The sequence below is a fragment of the Amphiprion ocellaris genome, chromosome 13, assembly GCF_022539595.1.
Source record: "Amphiprion ocellaris isolate individual 3 ecotype Okinawa chromosome 13, ASM2253959v1, whole genome shotgun sequence".
Taxonomy (NCBI): domain Eukaryota; kingdom Metazoa; phylum Chordata; class Actinopteri; family Pomacentridae; genus Amphiprion; species Amphiprion ocellaris.
The window spans coordinates 30202464-30226963 of NC_072778.1; the positions used below are offsets into that span (position 1 = coordinate 30202464).

General features: G+C 38.0%; 1 protein-coding gene across 5 annotated transcripts in view; it reads left to right on the forward strand.

The window, feature by feature from the left end:
• The window catches only part of zgc:66433 (CRACD like), a 66324-nt gene that overhangs the window by 4471 nt on the left and 37353 nt on the right, over window positions 1-24500 (forward strand). For 2 of the 5 annotated variants that reach the window (XM_055016682.1, XM_055016684.1), the window contains exon 1: window positions 10040-10574. The exons of the other annotated variants lie outside the window; for them this stretch is intronic. Coding sequence is in view for 1 of the 2 variants with exons in the window: in XM_055016684.1 (XP_054872659.1) it covers window positions 10540-10574 (35 nt within the window). In the remaining variant the exon portion in view is untranslated. Of the gene's footprint in view, window positions 1-10039; window positions 10575-24500 lie in introns of those variants that run through there. 5 annotated transcript variants of the gene reach the window in all.

Genomic DNA, 24500 nt, shown 5'->3' on the forward strand with positions numbered 1-24500 from the left:
TCTAGGGGGATTATATATCTCATCTGGCCTGGGAACACTTTGGGATTTTCATAGAGGAACTAGAAAGCGTTGTTGTGGAATCAACTGTCTAGCGTGCTGCAAGAGAAAATGGATGGATCCATTTATTGACATTAACATCGTGGATTTAATTGCCAATGCAGCACCACTGTGGGCACATGTTGGTTTGAAGACAAATGCCCAATAACTCAGAAAAGCCGATTTGTTGGATTTGCAGCAAAAAAAAAAAAAAAAACTGGCAGCAAAAGGCACTAATACCACTAATCTAAAACTAACAGCGGCATAAAATGAACAGAAAAAGACAATATAATCCAAAATATATGTTTAAAAAATATTTATCAACTAAAAGTTTGAATTTTGTCCACATTTTCTTTGGATGTGAAGCCACTCTAATACCAATTAATAGAAATATTTGAAGTTTATAACTTCGTGGTGATTTTTTCTATCAACATTCATGTCTCTCTCTTGATTACACCAGTATCAGTAGGCTGGTTTTTGATCATGGAAAAGGACTTCCTGCATGTAGCTTTAAGCTGTGGCCAGTATTTGTCCTGTATAAATAGCTATTAGACGATACTGAAGTGGCCTTTGGTTGAATTTGTTTGTTCTGCCATTTCCACCATCAGAAGTGTCTCATACATACTGTACTGTGACATGCAGAAAAAAGAAAACAAAATCCTATTCTAGTTGTACTTTTCAGCCGTTTCTCTACTAGATTTTCCACTTTTGTGGTTTGGTTCTGCAGCCCCAAACATGTTTGTACATTTTCCAAGTTTAACTGATGAAACACAATCACATCTGCAGGAAAAACAAGGAATCTGAACTGTTTTAAAACAACAAATCAACCAAACCAAGCCTGACAACAAGCTCACTGATCTTTCACAGTTGAGCTCCAGTTGCGTATTAAGAAAAGTAGGTTTGTATTGACCTGCTTGTCCTTTGTGTCAGTCAGTATTTGAAAATGTTAAAGATATGTGAAATGTCATTCAGCATATTAAAGATCAACAAAAGAAGATGTTGCAGCATCACTTTAGGTCACTTGGTACAGAAAGCCTGAACAGAGCGATGCGATGAGTAATTCGTTTGTTCTGGAGAAGCTTCGGTTTCAGGTCAAACACTTTGAATCAGCCTCCTGTTGCTTTAACACACAAACACATGCTGCAGTTGTGTGAGCGAGCAGAAGAAAGCTGCTCTGTTTTTATGGCCTCGTGAACCTCAGCTGGGACCTGAGACGAAGAGAAAGAAGAAGATCTGGGCTTGTTGGATGAGTGTGTTCAGTGTAAAGTCTCTCTCCAGCACACCACCCAGTGCCAGGAGTATGATTACAGGCCTATTTACATTAGTGCATGCAGCGGTGGGAGGAGGGGGGAGAGAGAGAGAGAGATTGGCGAAGGGAGAAGATGGTTTCCAGATGTGAGGTGGAATTCAGAGCGACTCCCCTCCTCTTCCTCTCTGCACAGATCTGGATCAGCTTGTGCATGTTGTAATGGAGAGAAGATAAACCACAAGACAGAGGGGAAGGCGTTTCACTGCAGGGGTGAGGGAGGGGAAAGAAGAAGTGATGGAGATGAGGAAGGGGATGGATAGAATAGGGAAGAAAAGCAAAGGCTGGGAGACCACAAGTCTAACTTTAAAGAAGTGGAAGCTGCTCCAGCGTTGGTTGGAAACACTTCTACTGAATTTAAACGGCCTGAATGTTTGCAGCTTTCATCAGGGTGGTTCAGTCTTTATCTGTGCAGCAGTGACGATAAGACAGACAAACACTGCAGGGAAAAACAGCCTCTTTATTCATTTAAATGAGGAGTTGGTACACAGGGGGTCCTGTTGCAGATTGCTCTTGTAGAATAATCTAAATTGTCCATCAGAAAAGGTCGCATGATAACATGTCGCAGCTAATTTACTAACTCAGTGCAACATCATCCAACTGTGTGAAACCATTTAAAGTGTCCATCCAAACCCACATCTTAGGTGGTTTACTTCAAAAACGTCTTGAAACAAAAAAATCTATATATTAAAATTAAGATATAGATGTTTTTAAAAATCATTTTTAAGCCCATTTACAAGAGATAAATTCAGTCCTGAGAGCTTAAAGTGTCTTCAGACCCCGAAGATATTTAATTTACAATAATATAAACCAGGTAAAAGCAACAAATCCTCACATTTAAGATGCTGGAATCTGGATATTTGGCATTTTTGCTTGCTAAATCAAAGTAACCCGGAGAAACAAATGAATCATCTAAATTATTAGGAATGCACATTACCATAGGAATCATCTTCTGTATCTGCCAGTTATGGCTTTCAAAAGAAATATTGACATGTCAAAAATGAACATAGGATGGCAGATAGTTCCTGTCTGGCTGAAAGTTTTTCTTTTGAAATTGTTGCAGAAAAACAAATGTGGCCTCTTTTACATGTAAGTTGAAGTAGTTTTCTCATTTTGCCCAGTGATTGTGTACTTTTATAAGCTTGTATTCTATGCTTGCATCTACCAATAAGAGGAGGTTTTATGATATATTCATTTTACAACAGGACACCTGATGTTTCTGCAGTTGGGTGGAAAACTTCTGTGCATATATTCGTATCTGCAATTGGCCAAAATGAGTTGGAAATTATTGACATATCGGCAGAAATTCCTCCAAAGTATGAACTAATGAATAATGAAAAAATGAAGTTCTGACACTTTGAAAAATGAGGTAGAACAAGAACTTTCTTTTCTGTGCTTTTATCTTGAAACACACTTTTAATTTGGACTTCAAATGTGTTTACTCATTGGTGGTTTATGATTAGATTTAGTATTTTTTCTTTACAGAAAAGTTACTGCTGATGTCGTTATCTTTCTTTTTTTGCAAACCTTTCAGATTTATGAACCGTGTGAGTTGTCAGCTTTAGAATCTGTCACCTTCTTCACCTCCCTCAGTCCAGACTCAGGGTCATTTCAGGAAATACCAACATCCACTTTTTTTTTTCTTTCGAGGGGAAACTGACCGACATTCCTCATGGCTCTATAAACAGAAGGTCGTATGATTGATACATGCATATACACATAAATACGCACACACTCGTGCACGCCCGCAGGTTTCGCAGTCAGTTGTTTCTTGCTCTTGGATCAGTTTTGACATGTCGGCGTTGAGAAATTCATCCACATACAGACACTGGATAGTTGTGTTTTGGAAAATTCCTGCTGTTGAGTTTTGGAAAGTTAAAAAGAGTGAGGGTCCAGGTGGTTCATGTTCTGTGATGGGGGCCGTAAATCTCCCACAGCAGGGGTATATTTAGATTCCCTCGCAAAAGACTTGGAGTTGAGTTCATATTTGTAGTTAAAAAGAAAAACATACCTGGATTGGTTGTGACTGACACCTTGGTTAGACCCTCTCAGACTATCACAGTAGAAGTTGTTCCAGAAACTTGATGATTTGAGAAGGAAAACCTGGAAACAGACAGACTCCATTTGCAGGATTAAAGCTGCTCAAATCAGTATCTTCATAGCAGCAATGGATCAAATTACTGTAGGTTCTGTGAAGTATATTTTTTGTAGTAGCAAACCTACATATAATAATTAGACAGTTAACAACACTACAATTACCCTTGTTATTTTAGCATCTTTCAGCCCATTGTCTTGGTTTATGGCCTCCAGCTTTAATGCTTCATTGCCATTGTTTTTGGTTAAGTCTAATGCTAATCAAGTTATCATTTAATCTAAACACCTTCAGAAAATGGTAAGTAAATGATCATTGCAGTTTCCTAGAAGACACAACGACGTCTTGAAATAGCCTACACTGGATCACAAAGATATCTAATCAAATGTAAAATGAAAGAAAATAGGAGTTTTTTTAGGAAGGATGATGCATACCAGGGCTGCAATATTTGATCGATTTATGGTGAACTATTAAATAAATCAGCTATTTGGATAATCGGCTAATCAGTTTGAACACTGATCAACATTTTTTGCAGTTTTTTTACATTTTATAACTCAAACATGTAGCTAAAAACATTAAACAATTTAATCCTCTAGCAGCTGGAGTGTCAAAAACTACTGTAAAAATAGTCATCTCATAAAAAAATATATAATTTTCTGCAAATAAAATACATTTCCTATTCTTAATTTTACGATATTTCTGTTTTGTTTTTTTCTGTATTTAATGAGGGAAATTTCCTTGTGTAAAAAACATCAGCTGTGACTATAGTTGAATAATGTTATAATACAAATAATCAGGCTTAAACCCATTAGGCCATTATTAGTTGGAATTTATTAAATAGTTTCATGTGAACAAAAATCATGTGTAAAAAAAGTGTATACACAGATATTTAATGCTATAAAAATAAGTACTTTTACCTTTAAAAACATGTAAAACCAGTTATTAAACAAATATTATGTTAGCAATAATAAAAAGTTATTTTACTGATCATATCGAGGATAATTTGTTTTTACATACATAACTTTACATGACAATAAAAAGCACTCAGAGAGCAGTACTCCGCTATGGCTGCTCAGTCGTTGTATGATTTCCAACGGATGAAATCTTTAAAAAATTTGCGGTCCGTAGTGGTGGATTTGTAGTAGGATCACAATCATGTGATCGTCAGCAGGCAGCTGACGTAGTGTTCACTTGTTGTCATGGTTACAGTGAGGCCATGCTGCTATCTTGCAATGATACAGAAATCTTTAACAAATCCGTGGATCCAGACTATAAGCCACATCACTGCCAAAATCTAATCACTTGGTCCTTGTGTTATTTCTGACCTTCCCTGAAAATTTCATTCAAATCTGTTATTCCATTTTTGTGTAATGTTGCTAACAGACAGTCAGACAGACAGACAAACCAACGCTGATCCTCACATAACTCTGCCACGCTCCTTGGGTCAAAATCTTGTATGTTTCGCAGATCTGATTTTTTTTTTTTGTACTAATTTAAAATAAATATGTAAATTTATAACTTTGTGTAATTGTGTTGATAATTTTGGATAAAAAAAATCTTAAAAATGTATTTATTTTACAGTGCAACTAATCGATTAACCAAGAAAATAAGCAACATATTCCGTATGCTGACATCAGTAACTTCAGTGTTAAAGTCTTAAGTATCTGTTTCTGTAAAAGATTTAGAAATTGTGACCAAACATTACTAACAACAGTCAAGAATCATACTGTTATTGTTTATGATTGCCTCACTTCAAGAGGAAGTTCAGATCCTGATGTTGCTCTGAGGGCGTCACAGGTTCCTCATCCAGTGTGAGAGATTTTCTGAAGCTTTACATCCAAATTATAAAACTCGTTGCTCCCATACGTTTGTGCTTCTTCTGCAGTCTGCGGTGTTCTGCTCAGTCAAACCTATCTCTCTCTCTCTCTGGCAGCCGAGCACCATCTTAACTTGTTTTATTGGTTTGACCCAGTTTTATGTGAGAGGAACCAGACTGGATGTGTCTTACATTTCTTTGATTGGGAAGCTTTTTGTTTGCAGAGTAGAGTTTCGCTGTGGCACTGAATCATCCTTTCCTGTCCTTGAGACACAACACTGAGGAGCTGTCAGAATTATTTATATTTACTTTTTTTTTTTTTTTTTTTAAACAAAAAATATGCTTTTACTAAGTATAGCAGTGACTGCAGCACACAAAAATCCTGCCTCCTTCTTATTGTTTTCTCACTATTTATGCAATGTATTCATTTCCCTGAATCCTGATTTTGAATCCTTGTTGCAGCGAGCAGAGAGTGATTCAGGATAGGAAATCCCACAGGTCTGGTTCCTGGTATTAATCTCAAGCAAAATCCAATGTAACACTGATTGTATTGGTGGAAACACTGATTAACCCGTAGATTAAATTGGTGGAAATCCTCCACCGACACCACTTCAGCCTGAGAGTGGTCCTTCCTGGAGGTTTATTGGAAGTGTCATGTTGTAGACTTAGTGTTGTGACGTACGAGTAAAGAAATTTCTCCATTTCAGCAAGTTGAAACTGATGTCAGTGGCAGCGTGTTTGTGTTTTATGCTGTTGAGGCGATACAGACTGACTCTCTGTTTATTCAGACACACATTGGTGATTTGGGCAGGTTCAACACGTCTGAATCACCCAGACAACACTCAGTCTGGACATGTTGGGATTGAGAAATCCATTCCACTAACAGCATTCCTCCGTGAATGCTGTGATGATTAATGTGTTTTGCATGTTATTTTTTTTTTCAACTTTCTGAATTTGTGTAACAGGGTTCAGTTCAGAGGCCCCTATCTGGTGACACTACTTTCACTGGAAATCTCACTAATCCTTTTAAAAACATGTAAAGATGATCCCTGTCATACACGATGACATCAAAAACTTCACTTAAGTAAATTGGCCACTTATCTAAGATTGACTCCTTGTCTTGGTTGTGTGTCTGAGAGGATCTAGCAGCAGGGAATCTCAGGATCAGCCCTTATGTCACCTCGCAGCCCCTCACACACAGTGTTAGCGCTCAGAGCTGTAGTGGCTGCAGCTAGTTAAGCTTCCTGCTTATGGTGATTAGCTGCGACAGGCTGTTGCACGACGCTACATCCCTACTGAGACAGATAGAATGATTAGCATGAGGCTCTGTGCTGTTGAATTTAAAGGACACTGGCATATTGGTAAATTCACTGTTATCTTAGAGAAACTGCATGTTTTTATATCTTTAAATGCTGATAAAAATCTATTATGAGAGAGACTTTTGACAGACATCGTTCAAGGTTGGGATGGTAAAGGTGACGTCTATAGTAAAAACAAAGAAAGTATTTTTTTTAAAAGAGAAAGTTATTCTCTTAAAAATGTTTTTTGGAATATCCTTATAATATGTACACAAGAAATATGTTTCTAGGAATATTTAGAGGGTTTGGGGTAATTGAATCATCACAGACTGGACTACAGTTTTGTTATTAAAAGACAAACATGAAATCTTAAAAATGGAGTAATGTAACCTATCACATCACTCTGAGCAATACAAACTTTTTACTGTTGTTTTGACTTTGCATACAATCTAAACATTAGATTAACACATTTAAAACACATCTAAAATAATTTAGATTTTCCTTTTAAAGTGGTTTGATTATTGCCAATGTCTTTGCAATTGAGGGGCTTTGGAAAAAAATTATAATTTTACTTGATTATTATTCAAATTAAAATTCATTACATCAAAATAATGTCAAATTGACAGTAGCAAAGAGCTAGCTAGCCAAGTGCTACAACAAGTTAATATAGTATAACATCATTAGCTTAACATACAGTTAGCTAGTTAGCCTTTTAGACAGATAATACATGTTTTACCGCTGGTTAGCCTTTAGGTTACTGTATTAGATAATAGTTTATGTATTCATCAAAAATCTAACATTAGCAAGGCTACAGTGTTAGCTAGTTAGCTAGTGCCACAGCAGTTCAATATAGTGTGACAGTATTAGCTTAACATACAGTCAGCTAGTTTGCCTTTTAGACAGATAGTAATACATATTTACTGCTGGTTAACCTTTATGTTGTAGTAGGTGATTTGTACATAATTTATCAAAAATCGAATATTAGCAAAGCTACAGTTTTGAAAATCATTGGTGTCAATGATGGGCCTATTCTGACATTTTCACGATACAGAAATTGTGTTGTGTTTTGTTCGAAAACCCTCCACATGATGTTAAAGTTATTGTGTATATTATTATAAAAACAAAACAAACACAGTGATTTATTTTGTACTGTCAAAATATGACATCATCTGACCTCAAAACCATTTCTTTTAAGACCAGTAAAATGTTTTCAGTATTATTTATATATTAGTATGGTCACTGTCATCTATGACAAGCCCTAAAATGAAAACTGGCTATATCTAAATGTCAGTGGGGGAATGTTGTGCAGAGTTTCTTCTTTGTTTACCCTACTATATGTGTTTCATTGTTGCATAAAATGAAAAATACCTGCTTCCATGATTGAGAACACATGTCCAGTGAGAAAATGAATGCTGTCGTCACTAAGTGCTTTATATTGATTAATCCAGGGAAAGCAAACCCATTATATGAAAGCAGAAAAGGACAATGCACCAGTATATCATATACACAGTGGATGTCTAGTACTTCACAATCTAATATATGTGTGTCTGTTTATATAATATGATGCCATTTATAGGTATAATTAGACAATTGAGAAATGCACTTGTTTGCTTTCTTGTTATATAAAAAGATTGATACCACTTTCATGCGTTTGTGTGTTAATGGCTCTGTTAAATGTAAAAATATGTAAATAAATCAACCTACTAGCACCTTTATGTCTCCCTAAGTAAGACTTTACATCATGTTATTTTAACTAAAAAGAAGTGAATGGTGAATTTCTTGATCAAGCTGCTAGGAAGTCACTGCACACGGCAAAGAAAACAGTCCAGGTTGTAAAGCCACAGCATTATTAGATTGTTGTCTTTGTAAGAATTAGCATGTGAGCTAATGAGCTTTAGTGGCGTTGGCAGGTGGACTTTTGAACACCTTAAAAGAGAGACGGCTAGCTGGCTCTAGCTCCATGTACACAGGAGAGTGGTGTTGATGTGTCACCTAGCTCTCAAAAATGGTTTATTTAGGTTTTATCTAATGACAATTTAGGGTGAGATTTTTAATATCTGTTCAAATTACTAGATGCAACTCCAATTACGTTGGTACATAGGAAATACAACAATGGAGGTCTGTGTTTTTAGCCTGTATAGTGAAGTTTCTGTTGATGGCGATGTTGGAGAGGAGAAGGCTGCTACTTGACCAAGACTTGTAAATATTGGAAAAATAGAGCTTGTTGTCCTCCTAGAGTTTCAGCAAATGGCTGTTTTCCACTGCAGGAACTTGAAGGCTACTTTAGTACTTTAAGCATATTTAAACCTCAAGAACTTCCCTTGTAGAACTTCTTTCAGGGCTGTTTTGGGGGACAACTGGTACCTCTGATTCTTGATGCTCATTCCTAAAACTTGGAGAAGACAAGAGCCACTTCTCTGTCCACTTGATGTCTTCGTCAAGTGGCAGTCTTCTCTCTAACATCAGCGCTGTATAATTCACCATATAGGCTAATATAATAAACCTGCCATTGTTCTGTTTCCAACATGCTCACAGAACTGAAGTTAGGTCTAGTAACCACTATTTGTTGGTGTTTAGGCATACTTGAAGTTAATGTGGGATTCTGAGCAGCAATGGAAACATTCTAAAAGGGCAGATCATTTGGTCGTTCCCGTTTGTGCCACCTCATGCTTGTCTTTACATCCTACAGTGGAAAGCCACTTAGCCAACTTCTGTCTTTGTTTTTTCTAAGTTTAACCAATCAACGTCAAGACCCACAACCACAGCAATGTTTCAGGGATGCTTTGAAGTACCTACATTGGAGAAGGTACTGTTTGCTCCCGTGAAAGAGGTTCTACAGTCGGTTCTTGTGGTCGGAACTACACTACTGTTCAAAAGTTTGGGGTCACCCAGACAATTTCATGTTTTCCATGAAAACTCACACGTTTATTCATGTGCTAACATAATTGCACAATACAAGGGTGTTCTAATCATCAATTAGCCTCTGTACCCCTATGTGGATATTCCATTAAAAATCAGCTGTTTCCAGCTAGAATAGTCATTTCCCAGATTAACACACTGTCTACACTGTATTTCTGATTCATTTAATGTTATCTTCATTGAAAGAATCTGCTTTTCTTTCAAAAATAAGAACATTTCTAAGTGATCCCAAACTTTTGAACAGTAGTGTAAATGTTGATTAATCAAACCCTTACGAGAATTATTGCATGAATGAAAAGCTTAACGTTATCAGACCAGTTTTAGTTTTACCAGGAGCTGTTGTTGATCTCCGACATGCCTGCCAAAGTTGCTGCTACAGTACGATTAACACTAATGTTTAGACTCTGTGTAAGCTTCTATCCCAGAATGGATGACTTGGTTTCCAACACAGCTAAACAGCAGAAGGAGGCAGAAACAGTGGAGGGTAAGTCCATGAGGGGAGTATCTAGTTCACACATGCCTCCTCCCTCCCTCACTCCTCCCTCTTTATCTGCCTCCCTCCCTCCCTCTGCAGCATTACCAGTCGTGGTGACTGGGAGGAGAATAGCAAGACATGCAGCAGCCACTCACTCATTCAGCCCATTGTTTTCTCCGCTCTGACAATTTCTGCTACACTTCTTTTGTGTGACGAGACTCTTCAGGAAAAGGCATTTTCCTGTGGTTTGGCGGCACGTAAAAACCTGACGTCTGTTTTTCTAACTTACCTCCTTTGTTTTTGTAAGATATTCTGATCCTGTCATAATCCCACTTTGGCTGTTGAGTGTTAGAGTAGTGAAGATTGGTTTGCTGCCAGATTCTGAAAAAAAGAGAGTTTTGTATGAAATTTGACTATTTGTGAAGCTCTAAAGGGAAAAGAACCTCAGAGGATGGTTTGACTTGGAGGAGAGAGCGATCTTCTCTTGTGGACGGCATCTTTTCTGTTGCAGAGAGGAAGAAGTGTTTGGTTTACAGGGAAGAGGAGGAAGAAGGAAACCCAAAAGTGTTGGATTTGAGAGTTCCAGACTTCATCACCATGGCTGGGATGTATGGATGGTTTAAGGGCCGGAAGTAAGTTTTAGTCATAAAATATTCCCTTCATATTTCAACATCTTCTCCTCACATTATTGCTCATCAATATTGCTTCATCAAGCTGCTCATTCGTATCATCATAATCTGTAAAACTCTGTGTCACAGGACGTGGGTGTTATTTGGCTCTTTATCAGGATTCATCACTGTCAACGCATAATTCTTTCTTCTTAGAGACCACTTCTACCACAACTTGTGTTCACATTAATACACTTTTATACTGGAAGTACTTTAACGACATGCTGTCCACAGTATGACTTCAGAAGTAAATCTTTTCTTAGAGTGTACTGATTTTCATTTGCATCTTAAAGGAGTTGACACAGTCTCTCTTTTGCAGAAGTCTCATCAAACTGTTGTTTCTCTTTGTTTATTGAGACAGTTGACGGCTTGTAGGTGGCACTGACAGTCAGCTGAGTGGCTGATTTTAACTCGAAGCGAATGATTAGTCAGAAAGTCCCAGAACTAAACTTGCTTTTGTCTTTTGTGCATGCATGCATGAGAATTTGACGGATGAGCAAGATTTCCTGTAAATTTCCTTGGCTCAGGTTTCAGTCATGTTGTTGCTCAACTGGATATATTAGACGCTCATTTTAATCTCAGTGCATGTTTCTGTTCTTGCTGATGGAAGTCCTCAGTGATTTTAATGCTTTGAATTGGCTAAATATAGGACTCTGGGCTTGGCAGCTTGATTGGGACCACAGAGGCTCAGCATAATGAGTGCCTTTAGCTTTTTGACTTCAGTAAAGTATCTTTTTCTGTACCAGAGCTGTGTCGATGTGGTGTTGGTCACACTGATACCCCCTTCTGCTTTCTTTGTCTTTGTCCTTTCAGTCTCATGACAGGACAACAATACAAGCTTTTATTGGCCCACTCAGCAGAGTTGACTTAGACAAACATTTTGTTTGTGTGTGTGACACACAGAGAGAAAGTGAATTAGAAGAAGAGGAGATGAGCTGCTAGACGGCAGATTAAAATAAAGAATCAGAAGTGTGTTGTTCTACACAGAAACCAAGACTGGCTTCATTCACTTCTTACTACAAACTGGAACACTGAGGCAGCCTTTAAATTGAACTCATGAGGTTGTAATTTCAAGGGGAAGCAGAGTACCTTTGGCATTTACTGATGGAAGAGCACTTTAGCTAGGAAACAGAAAAACACTGGACATTGGCCCGTGTATTTTTAAAAATTGGTTCATGGGGCAAAATGCTTTTTGGAGAACAGGGGATTTTTCTATTCCGCAATATCACAAGTGGCCACTGGTTCATGTTCAGTCAACAGTTTGAGGGAGGATGTCATCCACCCTGTTAACCTGCCCCCTAAAATGACATATTGACTGTAAGTCTAACTGGCAGCACCATAACCAGCCCTCTTAATCCATGCTGCTACATTCTGTTAGCTAAAACTTTCAAGCAAAACACAGTTGCCATCCTTTTTTGGCCCTTTTATAAACAGTCATAGTTCAACAGTCATAACTCGGCAAAGCAAGCTTGTTCAACTTCGGGGCTGTACTTCGACCGACACAATTCAAGACCTTAAGGCTGGGAAGGACTTGCGCTGAAATGAGACGCTTGGTAATCTGCTAAAGAGACCGCGTGTGACTTTCTACTCCATGCGCCGTCTGCTCCCAAACTGCAGGGGGCAGTGTATCGCAAACACACGTCTGTCTACCTAGTCTACTGTAGTACTAAACTAGAGTAGAAGAAGTTTGCCATTGTTTACACCACTTACAACATGGCATTTTACCGAATAGTTGCATTTGACCAGTTAGTTTTAATTTCACACCATGAATTGTTTATAACCCGGTTGTGATTTAGTCATAAAGAGTAAGTGCACATAAAGAATTTGCTCAAGGGTTGGGCCAACTTGGTCACCATGTTGCGATGTCTAATGTTCTCAAGTTCTCCATTAAGATTCACCACTTGTTACTCCGCCAAGGAACAGCAGGGTTATGTGATGATGGACGTATGTTTGTCTGTCTCTCTGTTCGCAACATTACTCAAAAACGGAATAGTGAATGGATTTGGGTGAAATTTTCAGGGAAGGTCAAGAATAACACAAGGACCTGCTGATTAGATTTTGGCAGTGATGCGGCTTATAGTCTGGATCCACTGATTTGTTAAAGTTTTCTGTTTCATGCATATCTCATTGCGAGATAGCATCACGGCGTCACCGTAACTATGACAACAACTGAACGCTACGTCAGCTGCCTGCTGACGATCACATGATTGCAATTTTACTACAAATTGACCGCTGCGATCTTGTCGGGACTTATCTGTCAGAAATGATACAAGGAACAATTGATTAAATTGTGGGGGTGTTTCTGAGTCCTGTCAATTCCTGCCGCCCGCTACATATTTTGGTCACGCCATTCAGTATCTGTTCTTAACGTACACATGCATAACACACGCCTGTGCTTAGCACAAAGTCATTTTGTTTGTGGGTACATCTATATTAAATGGACACATTCTATAATGCCGTGATTTCTGCCACAAATTTTTCAAGATTTCAGCCGTCAGAAATGATACTACTGAGCAGCCTTGGCGGAGCTGCGCTCTCTGAGGGCTTTTCTGTTACAGTAAAGCATAAATTCACTGTGACTTCCAAACCCAGCAAACTGAAGACAAACTTTCAGCCATTTCCCAGAGTTAATGCTAGCCTAACATCTCTAGTGGATAAAATCTGCTCGGGTCAGCTGTCCTTTCACTTGATAAAATTGCCGGTTGCTGGCTCATAATGTGAAACCTCTGGTTTGAATCAGGAACCCACTGTTCATGTAGAATTTTGCGTGGTAAACTGCATCTGCTGCACAAGAAGGAAAAGCTTGACAGCAAACAACAGTGACTGAGCAAAATAAAGGCTTAACTGGCTACAACATAATTAATGATTAATTTTGATCCTTAGCATTTTATTCTTGATTTAGTTTTTGAAATTTTTTTCTTCTCAACTCACCAGTAGTGTGGAAGTCCACATCATAAATATTAAACCTGAGGACAAGTGTGTTGTCACTTTCTCAGCCGGCCTCCCTGTGTTTTTCTGCTCCAAGAGTCATTATGTAACCACAGTATTTGGAGTTTGTACTGCAGGAATGGTGATGCAGCCGTAAATGAATGTGGACTGTGCCGAGTGACTGATGGAAGTGTTTGGTCAGTTTCTGTCTCGAGTCCATGTAAGGCTTGTTGCTAAGAGCTCAGCCCCCTTTAAACAGGAGGGGAAGGAGAGAATGTGGCAAAGGAAGAAGAAGAAGAAGAGCTGGAAGACGAGAGGAACCCCCAAACCCAAAAGAATAGTTTGTCAGTTGCCACAAAACCTCAGGGGTGAAAAACATTCTGGAGCTATTTGGACAGTAATGCAATTTTCAACGGTAATATTAAATCTGGACCTCATGTAGAGTTTCAGCTTGATTCAACACTGTACAAGAGTTCATTCAATTTAAATGTATATAAAGGATCAGAGAGATAAAAAAATATACAAATGTACTAGATAGTCTTGAGGTTTCTGCAGCTGAGGAGAATTTGAGGAATGGCAAGATATGATTCCAGTAAATTCTTAAGTTTAAGCGAGTTTTCCATGAAACTACTCAAGCTTTTACCCTCATAGGAACCCAGTCGTAGCCAGTCACTCACCACCTTGTTCTTCCAGACTAATACAGTCAGGCGGATTTGGCTAAGAAGCCAAACTTTGTTTCCTCTTATCTGGGACTCTGCTTTGCTTTACAACCGGTAATCTCAGGTTTTGTTTCAGACGAACTGTAGCTGCATGCAAACACCCCAGCAGTGTGGTGTTTCTCATTTTCATCCCATTTCTTTAATTGCAGGTTTAACTTGGCACATACTGAGCTCAGAATCAAACTACATTTTGTTCTTCACGACCGTTTAAAGGAGGATTTTTCAAGCACCAAATCTCTCAGTCAAATATAAACCGAGGGCTTGATATTTTGTTGGTGCTGATGCACTGTGATTTGAACAAGCAGGGATGTGCTGCATCATATTCTATGTTAAAAGTCACTGGAGTTCACTGGCACATTGTAATGCCTGATGGGATTAAATCGTGACTGCTCGATTTCTTAATGCAATGCTGGGAATTTCAAGGTTTATATTTCAGGGCAAAGTAAGTTGGATATTTTCTCTGTTGTCAGGTTTCCCATTTACAAAATGCATGCAGCACTGGTCATTGCATTTTCAGGACTGTTTACCACATCTTTGTTTTAGCCCGTCAGCTGGCTGACAAACCTGACGTGTAGATTTCCATTAAGAAACAGCAGCTTGTATTGATGATAGTGCCAGCCTCAGACTATGGGTGTCTTGATACCAGAATTACTAAATAAGCATATTTTGTCAGACTGAACAGTAAGGATGGCAGCCTACAAATGTTGTGAGCAAATTATGAGCCATAACTAAGAGAACTGCCACAACTGAACTCAGTGGATGTGGACTATAAGCATATATTTACATTTTTGAAGAATACGGTACATTTGACCCACACTTCAGTTCAGAAGGTAGTGCCCTAAAGCTGTTTGCAAACTGCAGTACAAACACAGTTATGAGCCATGACTTGTTAGTCAAAGCACGCAAACTTAGCCTTCGTAAACTTAAGAGTATTGCTGCTAGAATTGATGCAGCCACTGGAGTTCACAAAAATAAGTAACATGTCGGGACAGGAGCATTTTGACGACCAGTTTTTAAAGTCCCTCTTTAGTTGCTGATTTAACCCCTAAAAACTCATCCCTGTGTATCAAAGTTACATATTTATGTTTTTTCACATGAAAATAATCCAACTGGTGTCTTAAAATGACTTTTAAATGTGCAGACCCGTGAAGGCCCTGCCTCTCTCCCTACTCAGTGTAGCTCGAGCACACTAGCTCACCTCCGACCCTGCTCGAACACTGTAAGTTATTGTATACTATATCAGCAACTTGTAATATTGGCGTATTTCAGTCTTATATGTTGGAGACAGAAACCGATTCTGATTTTCAGGGAAGGTCAGAAATGACACAAGGACCAAGTGATTAGATTTTGGCAGTGATGCGGTTTATAGTCTGGATCCATAGATTTGTTAAAGATTTCTGTATTGCAAGATGGCAGCACAGCCTCACTGTAACTATGACAACAAGTGAACACTATGCCAGCTGCCTGACATTTTTAATATGAAGTTGAAAAAAAACTTAAACTCTGCAGAAACTCAGCTTGAATTCTGAATCTCTGTCTTTGAGCTGCTGAGATAAATTTTCCACCATTCTTTCCAAAACCTTTGCAATACTATTCAGCTTTTGGTTGTCTGTAATTGTCTGTGATCATCCAATGGAAACACAACTTGTGGCTTTTGTTTTATTCTCCCACATGTCGGTACAGATTTTTTGCTGCACCTGCGTCTGCCACCTCAACAATTTTGCATGTTGTTATTGTCCACTGTCTCTACAACCTATAGCATCTATTGTATCTTTACTAAACCATGGAAAAACAACTACCATCATCTTGTCAGAACGTTTTCATCAACTTGGTGCTAAAGTATTGATTCTTGTGATAGTAGTATCTGAGCTTATATGTAAAAGTTGTAGAGGAAATGTGTCATTAAACGTCACCATCACCTCAGGCTAAAAACTAAGGAAGTTACCAGTCATTTAAACGATGAGTAGCCTCTGAAATGTGCACTGTTTTTTTTTGATAAATGCCTTTAATCATCTTTAAACTGCACCCAACAGAAATTCAATCACTACTTGGTTCTCAAAAATTCCTATGTCAGTCAGATTTGTTTGCTTTACATTTCAGTAGAAAGTCACAGTCTTCAGAGTTCATGAGTGAAATTTAAGGATTAATTTCCTTCTTGGTCACCGTCTCCTGCTGACCATGCAGCCGTGGAATGACTGCATGGGTCAGGAGGAAATACTGCGGTTCTGAAGGTCATGTTCCTGGTTAGGTATGTGCAGCTGGACGGGAGACAGAGGAACAGACAAAGAACGAGAACTGAGGGATGGTGAGATAATGAGACAGGAGGTAAAAAAGAATGAGGAGAGGAGGAGGATAAAGAAATGTCAGTGTGGAGCTGTTATCTGGCCACATTCTTTATATATTTCTCATATCCTTTTAAGGCCCGTTCGCTCAAATCGAGCTCCTTCAAGTAAAGGAGATGAGTTCGACAACAACAAACCTCACGTAAAAGCTTTTTAATGTCTGGGAGGGGAGCGGCAGGAGAAGGAAAAGATGTTTATCCTGAGAGGACGCTGCCTTTTTTATGTGCTGTTCCCCATTAATGCTTTATTAAATAACGTGGAGAGAAACGTGACAAGATGGCAGATTAAACAGGCAAACTGGACCTGGTGCAGCATTCAGAATGAACCAGATCCAGATCGACTGCTAGAAAAAATGACAAAATCTGAAGCCCTGATGTGTTTGCTCTGGTCAACAAATGCATCCGTAGAAATTCACATATTTTGTAAGATGAAGAAGAAAACTGATATCACTCTGGTTTCCCTAGAACCTGCAGACATTGAGCTTATTTTATTCCTAAAGATTGGACTGGTCTCTGTGAGGTCTCTGCAAAAACAAACAGTTGAACTCTCTGTAAACCACAAACAGACAAAACACAACATGTAGATGCTGCACATTTTTTACACATTGCTAGGCTAACAGTTTCCCTCTGTTCCCAGTCTTTATGCTAAGCTAAGCTCACCAGCTTTCTCCTACTTTCATACTTGCTCTACAGATGTGACAGTGATGTTGATCTTATCATCCAACTCAGCACAACAGCAGTGGTAGAAAGTAACTAAGTACATTTGCTCAAGTACTGCGCTCATTTTTAGCTAATTTACTTGAGTATTTCCATTTGTGCTATTTTATGCTTCCACTTCACTACATTTATGAGTGAAATATTATACTTTATTCTTCACTACATTTATCTGACAGCTTCTGTTACTTCTAAGATGAAGATTTTACCTAGCAGATAATACAAGATAAAAGGTTAAATCAGTTTCCACCCTCTTTGGTTTCTTACAAACAGTGGTGTGTCGTCAGGCTCACATTTCAAATGTCTATGAGGAGTTAACAAGCTCCTTCAAATAGTGATTTTTTTCCCTCTAAGCTTCTCAAATGGTTTCATTTAAAAGATTAGAGTAAAACTGAAAACAGATTTGTGTACCAGAACTTTGTTTGCTTCTTCTTTTCATTTCCATGAATCATGTTTGGAACCCTCACATTTATTAAACCTGCAGCAGCTACAACAGTAACCTGCTGCTGACACACTGATGCTTCACTAATAATAGTCTAATGATATCTGATATAATAATATGTCAATCAGAGGGACCAAACTTTTACTTTAATACTTTGACTTTTTTGCTGCTTTTGTAGTTTTACTAAAAGTTTTTCTGACAGGACTTTTGACTTTAATGGGGTGTTTTTGTGTTGCTGCATTGATACTTTTGCTTGAGTGAAGGACATGAGTACTTCTTAGGTGTGTTACACAAATTATTTTTTTCAAGTCAAAATTCTTGGCTTGGTTGGTCTTTGTGAGTACTTTCACACTTCTAACCAAAATATTCAGATTATTATATAATAGACTTCAGTTTTACTTAATCTTTGCATTAAATAGAGAGGACAAATGTGAATCTGCAGGAATGACTTTTTTTTTTCTTGATCTGATCCAGTGGGTGTTTTTTTATCCTATAAAGATTAAGAAGATAGGCAGCATTCCCCTCCAGTAGTGTTATTCACTTGTTGGTTGGTCATTTTTCGCTGATATAAATGCCAGCATTTTGCAACTAGATCTGCTTGGTTGGTGACTAACGTAGTAAGTATGACATTCTGGTATGCACTGTATACACAGCAAAGCATAACAAGCCATTTTGACTGCTTAGTTGAATGTAAATCAGCTGTATTTAATCCACATTTAACCTCCTGATATGAACCTTGGTTATTCAGTAACTTTATTTGTCATGAAATTTACTCCAGCTACTCCACAGTTTAAAAACAAAAAGCTTTACTTCGTCTCTGATTTGACCTGATAATTGCACTTCATTTAAAGTAAAAGAGGCCGGCTAATGAAGGAGTTCTCAATAGGACTTTTTGAAAGTGGATGCCATCAGTATGCAAATCCCAATATGATTCAGTGGATGTGCACAGTAGAGAGGACAAATGAGGGATAAAGAGAGACAATCAGAGACGATAAATGAGATTCATTCAAGGTCATCTGCCTGGTTTGAGTCTGAAATATCAAAATTCTCTGCAATGCATGTGTTTTTCTACACAAATCAACAGAATTTCAGGTTGTTTTAAATATAATTGTGTGCTTAAGCTGCATAAGCCACTACAGACTGCATATGGTACACGCATTATGTTGTATATACACTTTAAAACTGACATGCATGCAGCTAGTGTCTGTATATACAACATGCTGCAGCTGCATCCACACAGAGAGATTCGTCTCAGTCAGCCAAGTTTATCATTTCAGCTGCCTGGAAAAATCCTTCTCCTCCCTCCCCATTCAGTCCTGATTCATTTCTCTTTCTCTCTGTGGAAATTGAAGGCTTTTGGCTTGTCATGGACCCACTAACATCATATTACGGTGGCCAACTTCCTCCGCTCAGCTTCTCATCTCCTCTTAAGACCGGCTTTGTGTCTCAAATACAGTATGAGACGAGGTTTCTTTAGTTCTTTGCTGGCCAGGCACCTAAAAATAGGTCTTTGTAAGTTTTCCAACATGGATTCCACACACAGGGATATGTTGATAGCGATCCTCGCTACAGAAATTAGAGGCTGCGAGTCCAAGGTCAGAGAGTCCAGATCAGTCAATCCCACATGAGGAAAGACCAAAAAAAAACATCTTCACATTCAACATGTCGATCAGGGAGTTGATTCTGTAACACTTTACAGACTTTTTGTGTTATTTAATCTCTTTCAATCCTAAAGGCATGCTTGTTTTTAAACATTTCCAAAACTGCACCATTTATCAAAGCCAGGAACTAAAATAACAGAAAGAATTGTCCAGTTCAAAACCTTACAACAGTCCTTGAACTACTCATCTGATGGCTAAGATGCCATTCCTTCAGAGAGCTCCATCAAATCTAAGGTCAGAATCACAATATTTCTTCAAAAGCACTTTATTCTGCATGTCTCATTTAAAAATTTTGCAAAAAATGAAACATTTGCTCTGATAAGAATTAAGCGTCTCCATCAGGGAGTTAGAACTTTAACATTTTACAGACTTTTTTTGAGTGTGTTCTCTAACTTTCTGACCTTTCAAACCTTTCAGTCTCCAAATTTAAACTATATATTAAAGCCAGAAACTGAATTAACAGGAAGAACAGTCAGATTTTCAACAGTCCTTGAACTACTCATCTGTGACATGCCATTCCTTCAAGTTTAATCAAATTAAAGGGCAAAATCGTGATATTTTTTCAAAACCACTTTGTTCTGCATGTTTCGTTTAATTTGTGGCTTAATTTTTTCAAGAATCAAACATTTCAATGAGGGAGTTAGAATGAACATTTTACAGAATTGTTTTGTGTTCTTTAACCTTCTGACCTTTAAAAGCTGCCAGTTATGTTGTATTTTTGAAAAATCTCCAGAATGAAACTGTACATCAGAGCCAGGAACTGTAAGAACGGGAAGAACAGTCAGATTTTCAAGTTTGAGACAGATTTAAGGTCAAAATCGTGATACTTTTTCAAAATCACTTTATTGTGTTTCGTATGTGTCGTTTAATTTGTTGCTTAATTTGTTCAAGAATCAAACATCTCGATCAGGGAGTCGGCTCTGTAACACTTTACAGCTCTTACCTTTAAAACCTGCCACCTCTGTTTTATTTTAAAAATCACCAAAACTACACTATGTGTCAGAGCCAGAAACAGTAATACCAGAAAGAACTGTCAGCTTTTCAACTTTCAGACAGTCCTTGAACTACTCATTTTTAACATGTTCTGTAAAAAAAAAAAAAAATTAAAATTAAAAAATTGCCAAAGACAAATCATTTGTTCTAAGAAGATTCTGTTAAAAACTTTTTTTTTTAAAAATTCTGCACCTCTCTACACATTCATGAAGACATTAATGACTCAGCTGTGACCAACAGATGTGTGAAGAAAATTCAGGGACTTTCTGGCTAAACAATAGCAGAAACAAATGAAAACATATAGTAAATAATAAAACATCTAAAGTTTGTAGAGTCACTATTTTTCCCCGATTGAAAACACCTGTTACCACTTGAAAAAGTGTAGAACATGTTGACTATTTAAAACTTTTGCAAAATGAATATTAAAATAATCAGCTTTTACTTATTTATGATATTAAACTTTTTATTTTCCTGCAGAAAAAGACAACATTTTTGCATTTTCTTTCTTCTATCCATGGAGGATACAGGACATTATATTACAAGAAAAAATGAGTCCACAGTTGATAGAAATGTGACAGGAGCAAAAAAATTCCTGGTGTTCAGAGGGTTAAGACTAGAATTTGTGCCTAAATGATTCATAGCAGCTTGTTTCTTCATTTAAACCCCTCACTGATGATCTGTGACTGAGCAGATGGAATGTACGACAGAAAACAAAAATTTCATTCATAAACAGTTCAGCACCAACAGCCTTCACATGACTCGGGTTTTTATGCAGCTAAGGGGTTTTTCTGTCTGTTCGAGCCTAATGGAAAATCTCTACGGTGCTGTAATCATGTTATCTAAGAGAGAAGGCTTTACCAGATTTCTTGAACTAGTCACACTGCAGTGATAGAAGCTGGATTCCAGCCGTGTTTCACTTCAAATGGTAAAATATTTCCGCCACACGCTGTATTTTACTGAGCTCTTAGCTTGTGTTTGTGGTGCTCAGACACTGTAAGCTCTTCACTCTGCAGACCTAATTGCTGCTGTAATGTAATCAAGTTGATATTAGCCGTGTTCAGCTGCTGGTACACAACAATTAGGACTGGAGTGGAATGGATTTGTTTCGTCCTGCTACATTAGATTATTCCTTCACAGATAGACAAGAGCAGGCTGTATGCAGCGATACCATGAATGGGTTTATTAATCGCATTAAAAGCTTAATTTCTGAATCAAGAACATGCACCAATGAGGGGGATCTCAGTCAAACATAATGTCATCTGCATGTGACAGTAGCCAGTTAGTCACCACCATAAGCCTGTGGTGCAATGAGTCTGGTAACACTGGTTCCATTGAGGGATTAGGACTGAACTTGATTAGATTTGCTTTACGTGAGAAGGATAGAAACCCTGCAGACAAAGTCAAGTTCGACTCAGAGGAGCTCACTCCTTTAGCTGAATCTTGCAGCTTTTCCTCGAAGCTTTGAGTTGCTACCTGGACGCCGTTGGGTCCAGTCAGATTTGTGTCGTCTGGATCTGGACGCTGGGCAAGACTCAACTGGCAGCAGATGGCACTAAAGAAGAAGAAGTGTATCATGGTGTGTGTTAACTTGTTTGTAAGCTTCATTTCTGCCCAGATTTAAAGTCGTAGTCGAATATGGATGCGTTATCTCCGCTGTGTGGTGTGTGTGTGTCGGTGTGCGTGTTGACTGTATGTGGGTGTTAATGAGGTTATTTCTGCTGTCTAATAAAGCCAAACCCCCACTGGGCTGAATGCCGCTACGTGCTAATCCATTGTTATGTAATGAGGCTGACAGACAGACTCACTCATGCACACACTCATGGACGTCTAAATAAAGCTGGTGATGTTTACACTGCATGAAATAAGTTAATAAACTATCAGTAAACAACTTCTCTGTGCAATAACACAATTATAACTATTATTATATATTACATATAGAAAAAAATTATTTATGTGTAGCTATTATTTTTTTCTCCAGGTGCAATGAACATTTTAGTATTTTGCGCTAACATCTTTCTACTGATTTGGACATATTTTTACTCTGCCAAGTAGCATGGCAGAGTTATGTGACAATCGGCGTATGTTTGTCTGGCTGTCTGTCATTCCATCTGTTCGCAACATTACTCAAAAACAGACTACCAGATTTGGATGAAATTTTCAATGAAGGTCTGAAATGACACAAGGACCATAGGATTAGATTTTGGCAGTGATGCGGCTTATAGTCTGGATCCACGGATTTGTTAAAGATTTCTGTGTCATTGCAAGGTAGCGGCACGGCGTCACTGTAACTATGACAACAAGTGAACACTGCGTCAGCTGCCTGCTGATGATCACATGATTGTGATCCTACTACAAATCCACCACTGTGGACTTATAACGACTTATCCGTCAGAAATGATACAAAGAACAACTGATTAAATTGTGGGGGTGTTTCTGAGTCCCACCAATTCCCACCACTACATATTTAGGTCATGCGATTCAATATCCATACATAACGCACACATGCATAACACACGCCTGTGCTCAGTGCAAGGTCATTTTGTTTGTGGATACATCTATATTAAATGGCCACATTCTATGGTGCCGTGATTTCTGATCATCAATAACTAATAAAAAAAATGCTGCATTTCTAAAAAAAAAAAAAAAAAAAAAAAAAATGCTGCATTTCTGACAATGCAGTATGGGGGAATGAACAGCCTTGGAGGAGTACTGCGCTCTGAGTGTCTTTCTTGTTTTTCTCATGTTGTCCTATATTTTTTATGCTGCTTAAATTTCTAAGGCTTTCAATGGGAGCAGCTTTGATATAATCAATTTCCCCTCAGGGACCAATAAAATATTTCTGATTCTGATCATCTGTGCAACTTGGACAAAAGCATTTAATGTACAAGCAGATGCAAGAAAACAATGTTTACAATGAGCAGAAGAATAAGGCGTTACGGGGCTGCTGTGGTTTGAAATTTTATGGGCTTCAGATCTACAAAATGATGGATGTCAGAATGTAACAGTCTGCATAGTAAACATGTAAAATCTAGTTGAACTGTGATGAGAACAGACTCGGTGCAGATTTATGAGATTCTTCACGCCTTCTTCAATGTAGTTGTGCCATAAAATGTGTAATATTGGCTGGAGGAGGTTGTTATTCTGTCTCACTCATTTAAAGAATATTAGAAACGCCTCATGTTGGCTGTTTATATAAATCAGGACATTAATTCAACATTGGTGTTTTTCTGTAACTGTGGAACAATGTGGTGCTGATCTCAAAGCAGCCTGATTATTCATTGTATTTTAACTTTGCAATGAATAAAAGAAAATCATAGATAAAAAAAATCATGATCAGCTGAGATAAACTGCTTAACACTTTCTTTGTGTTTATTTGTTGAGGCATGTTGTTTGTCAGGTATGATTTGTAGCAGATACAATACAAGGACTGAGCAATTTATCGATTTTAAAGTGAAATCACAATCTGATGCAACAAAATTAGCCAATCACAAGGACTACAAGTTAGATTATCCATTATACACAGTGTCTGACCCAGACTTGAAACAGAATTAAAACTGATGTTTTAAATCTATTCACATGCAACTTATGTGAATAAACGCATGAATGTACAGTGTCTCCTGCACCCTCTATAGAATAAACTGGGCTGTACTGAGAACTAGCATACAGCTGATGTGAGTTTTTCAGTGTTTGATGCGAATATTTAGAGAAACAGGGCAGCTGATGGCCAGTATATTGTGGAGATGTCACTGTGTTGTATTTATAGTTGATAAAATACATAAATGTTATAACAGTACCAATAGAGGTACAAATTTCTGCGCAAATGTACATTTTAGTTAACATTTTTCGTCTTCAGTCTTATTATCTGTTAGCTTTGCAGACAACAGTGGATTATGTCTCCTCCTCTGCTGCTTCTTCTCTCTCTTGCTCAGTGAGAGTTCAGTTTTTCCTTTTTGTCCTTTAGCAGTAATGATATTTATAATAGAAGCAGCCTGTTCTCAACATTGCAGGTGACGTTTTCTGATTTGAAAATGGACCCAGCACAGATCCTGTTATTCAACCCCAAAGTGATCAGATTATGTGGGAGCCAGTGAT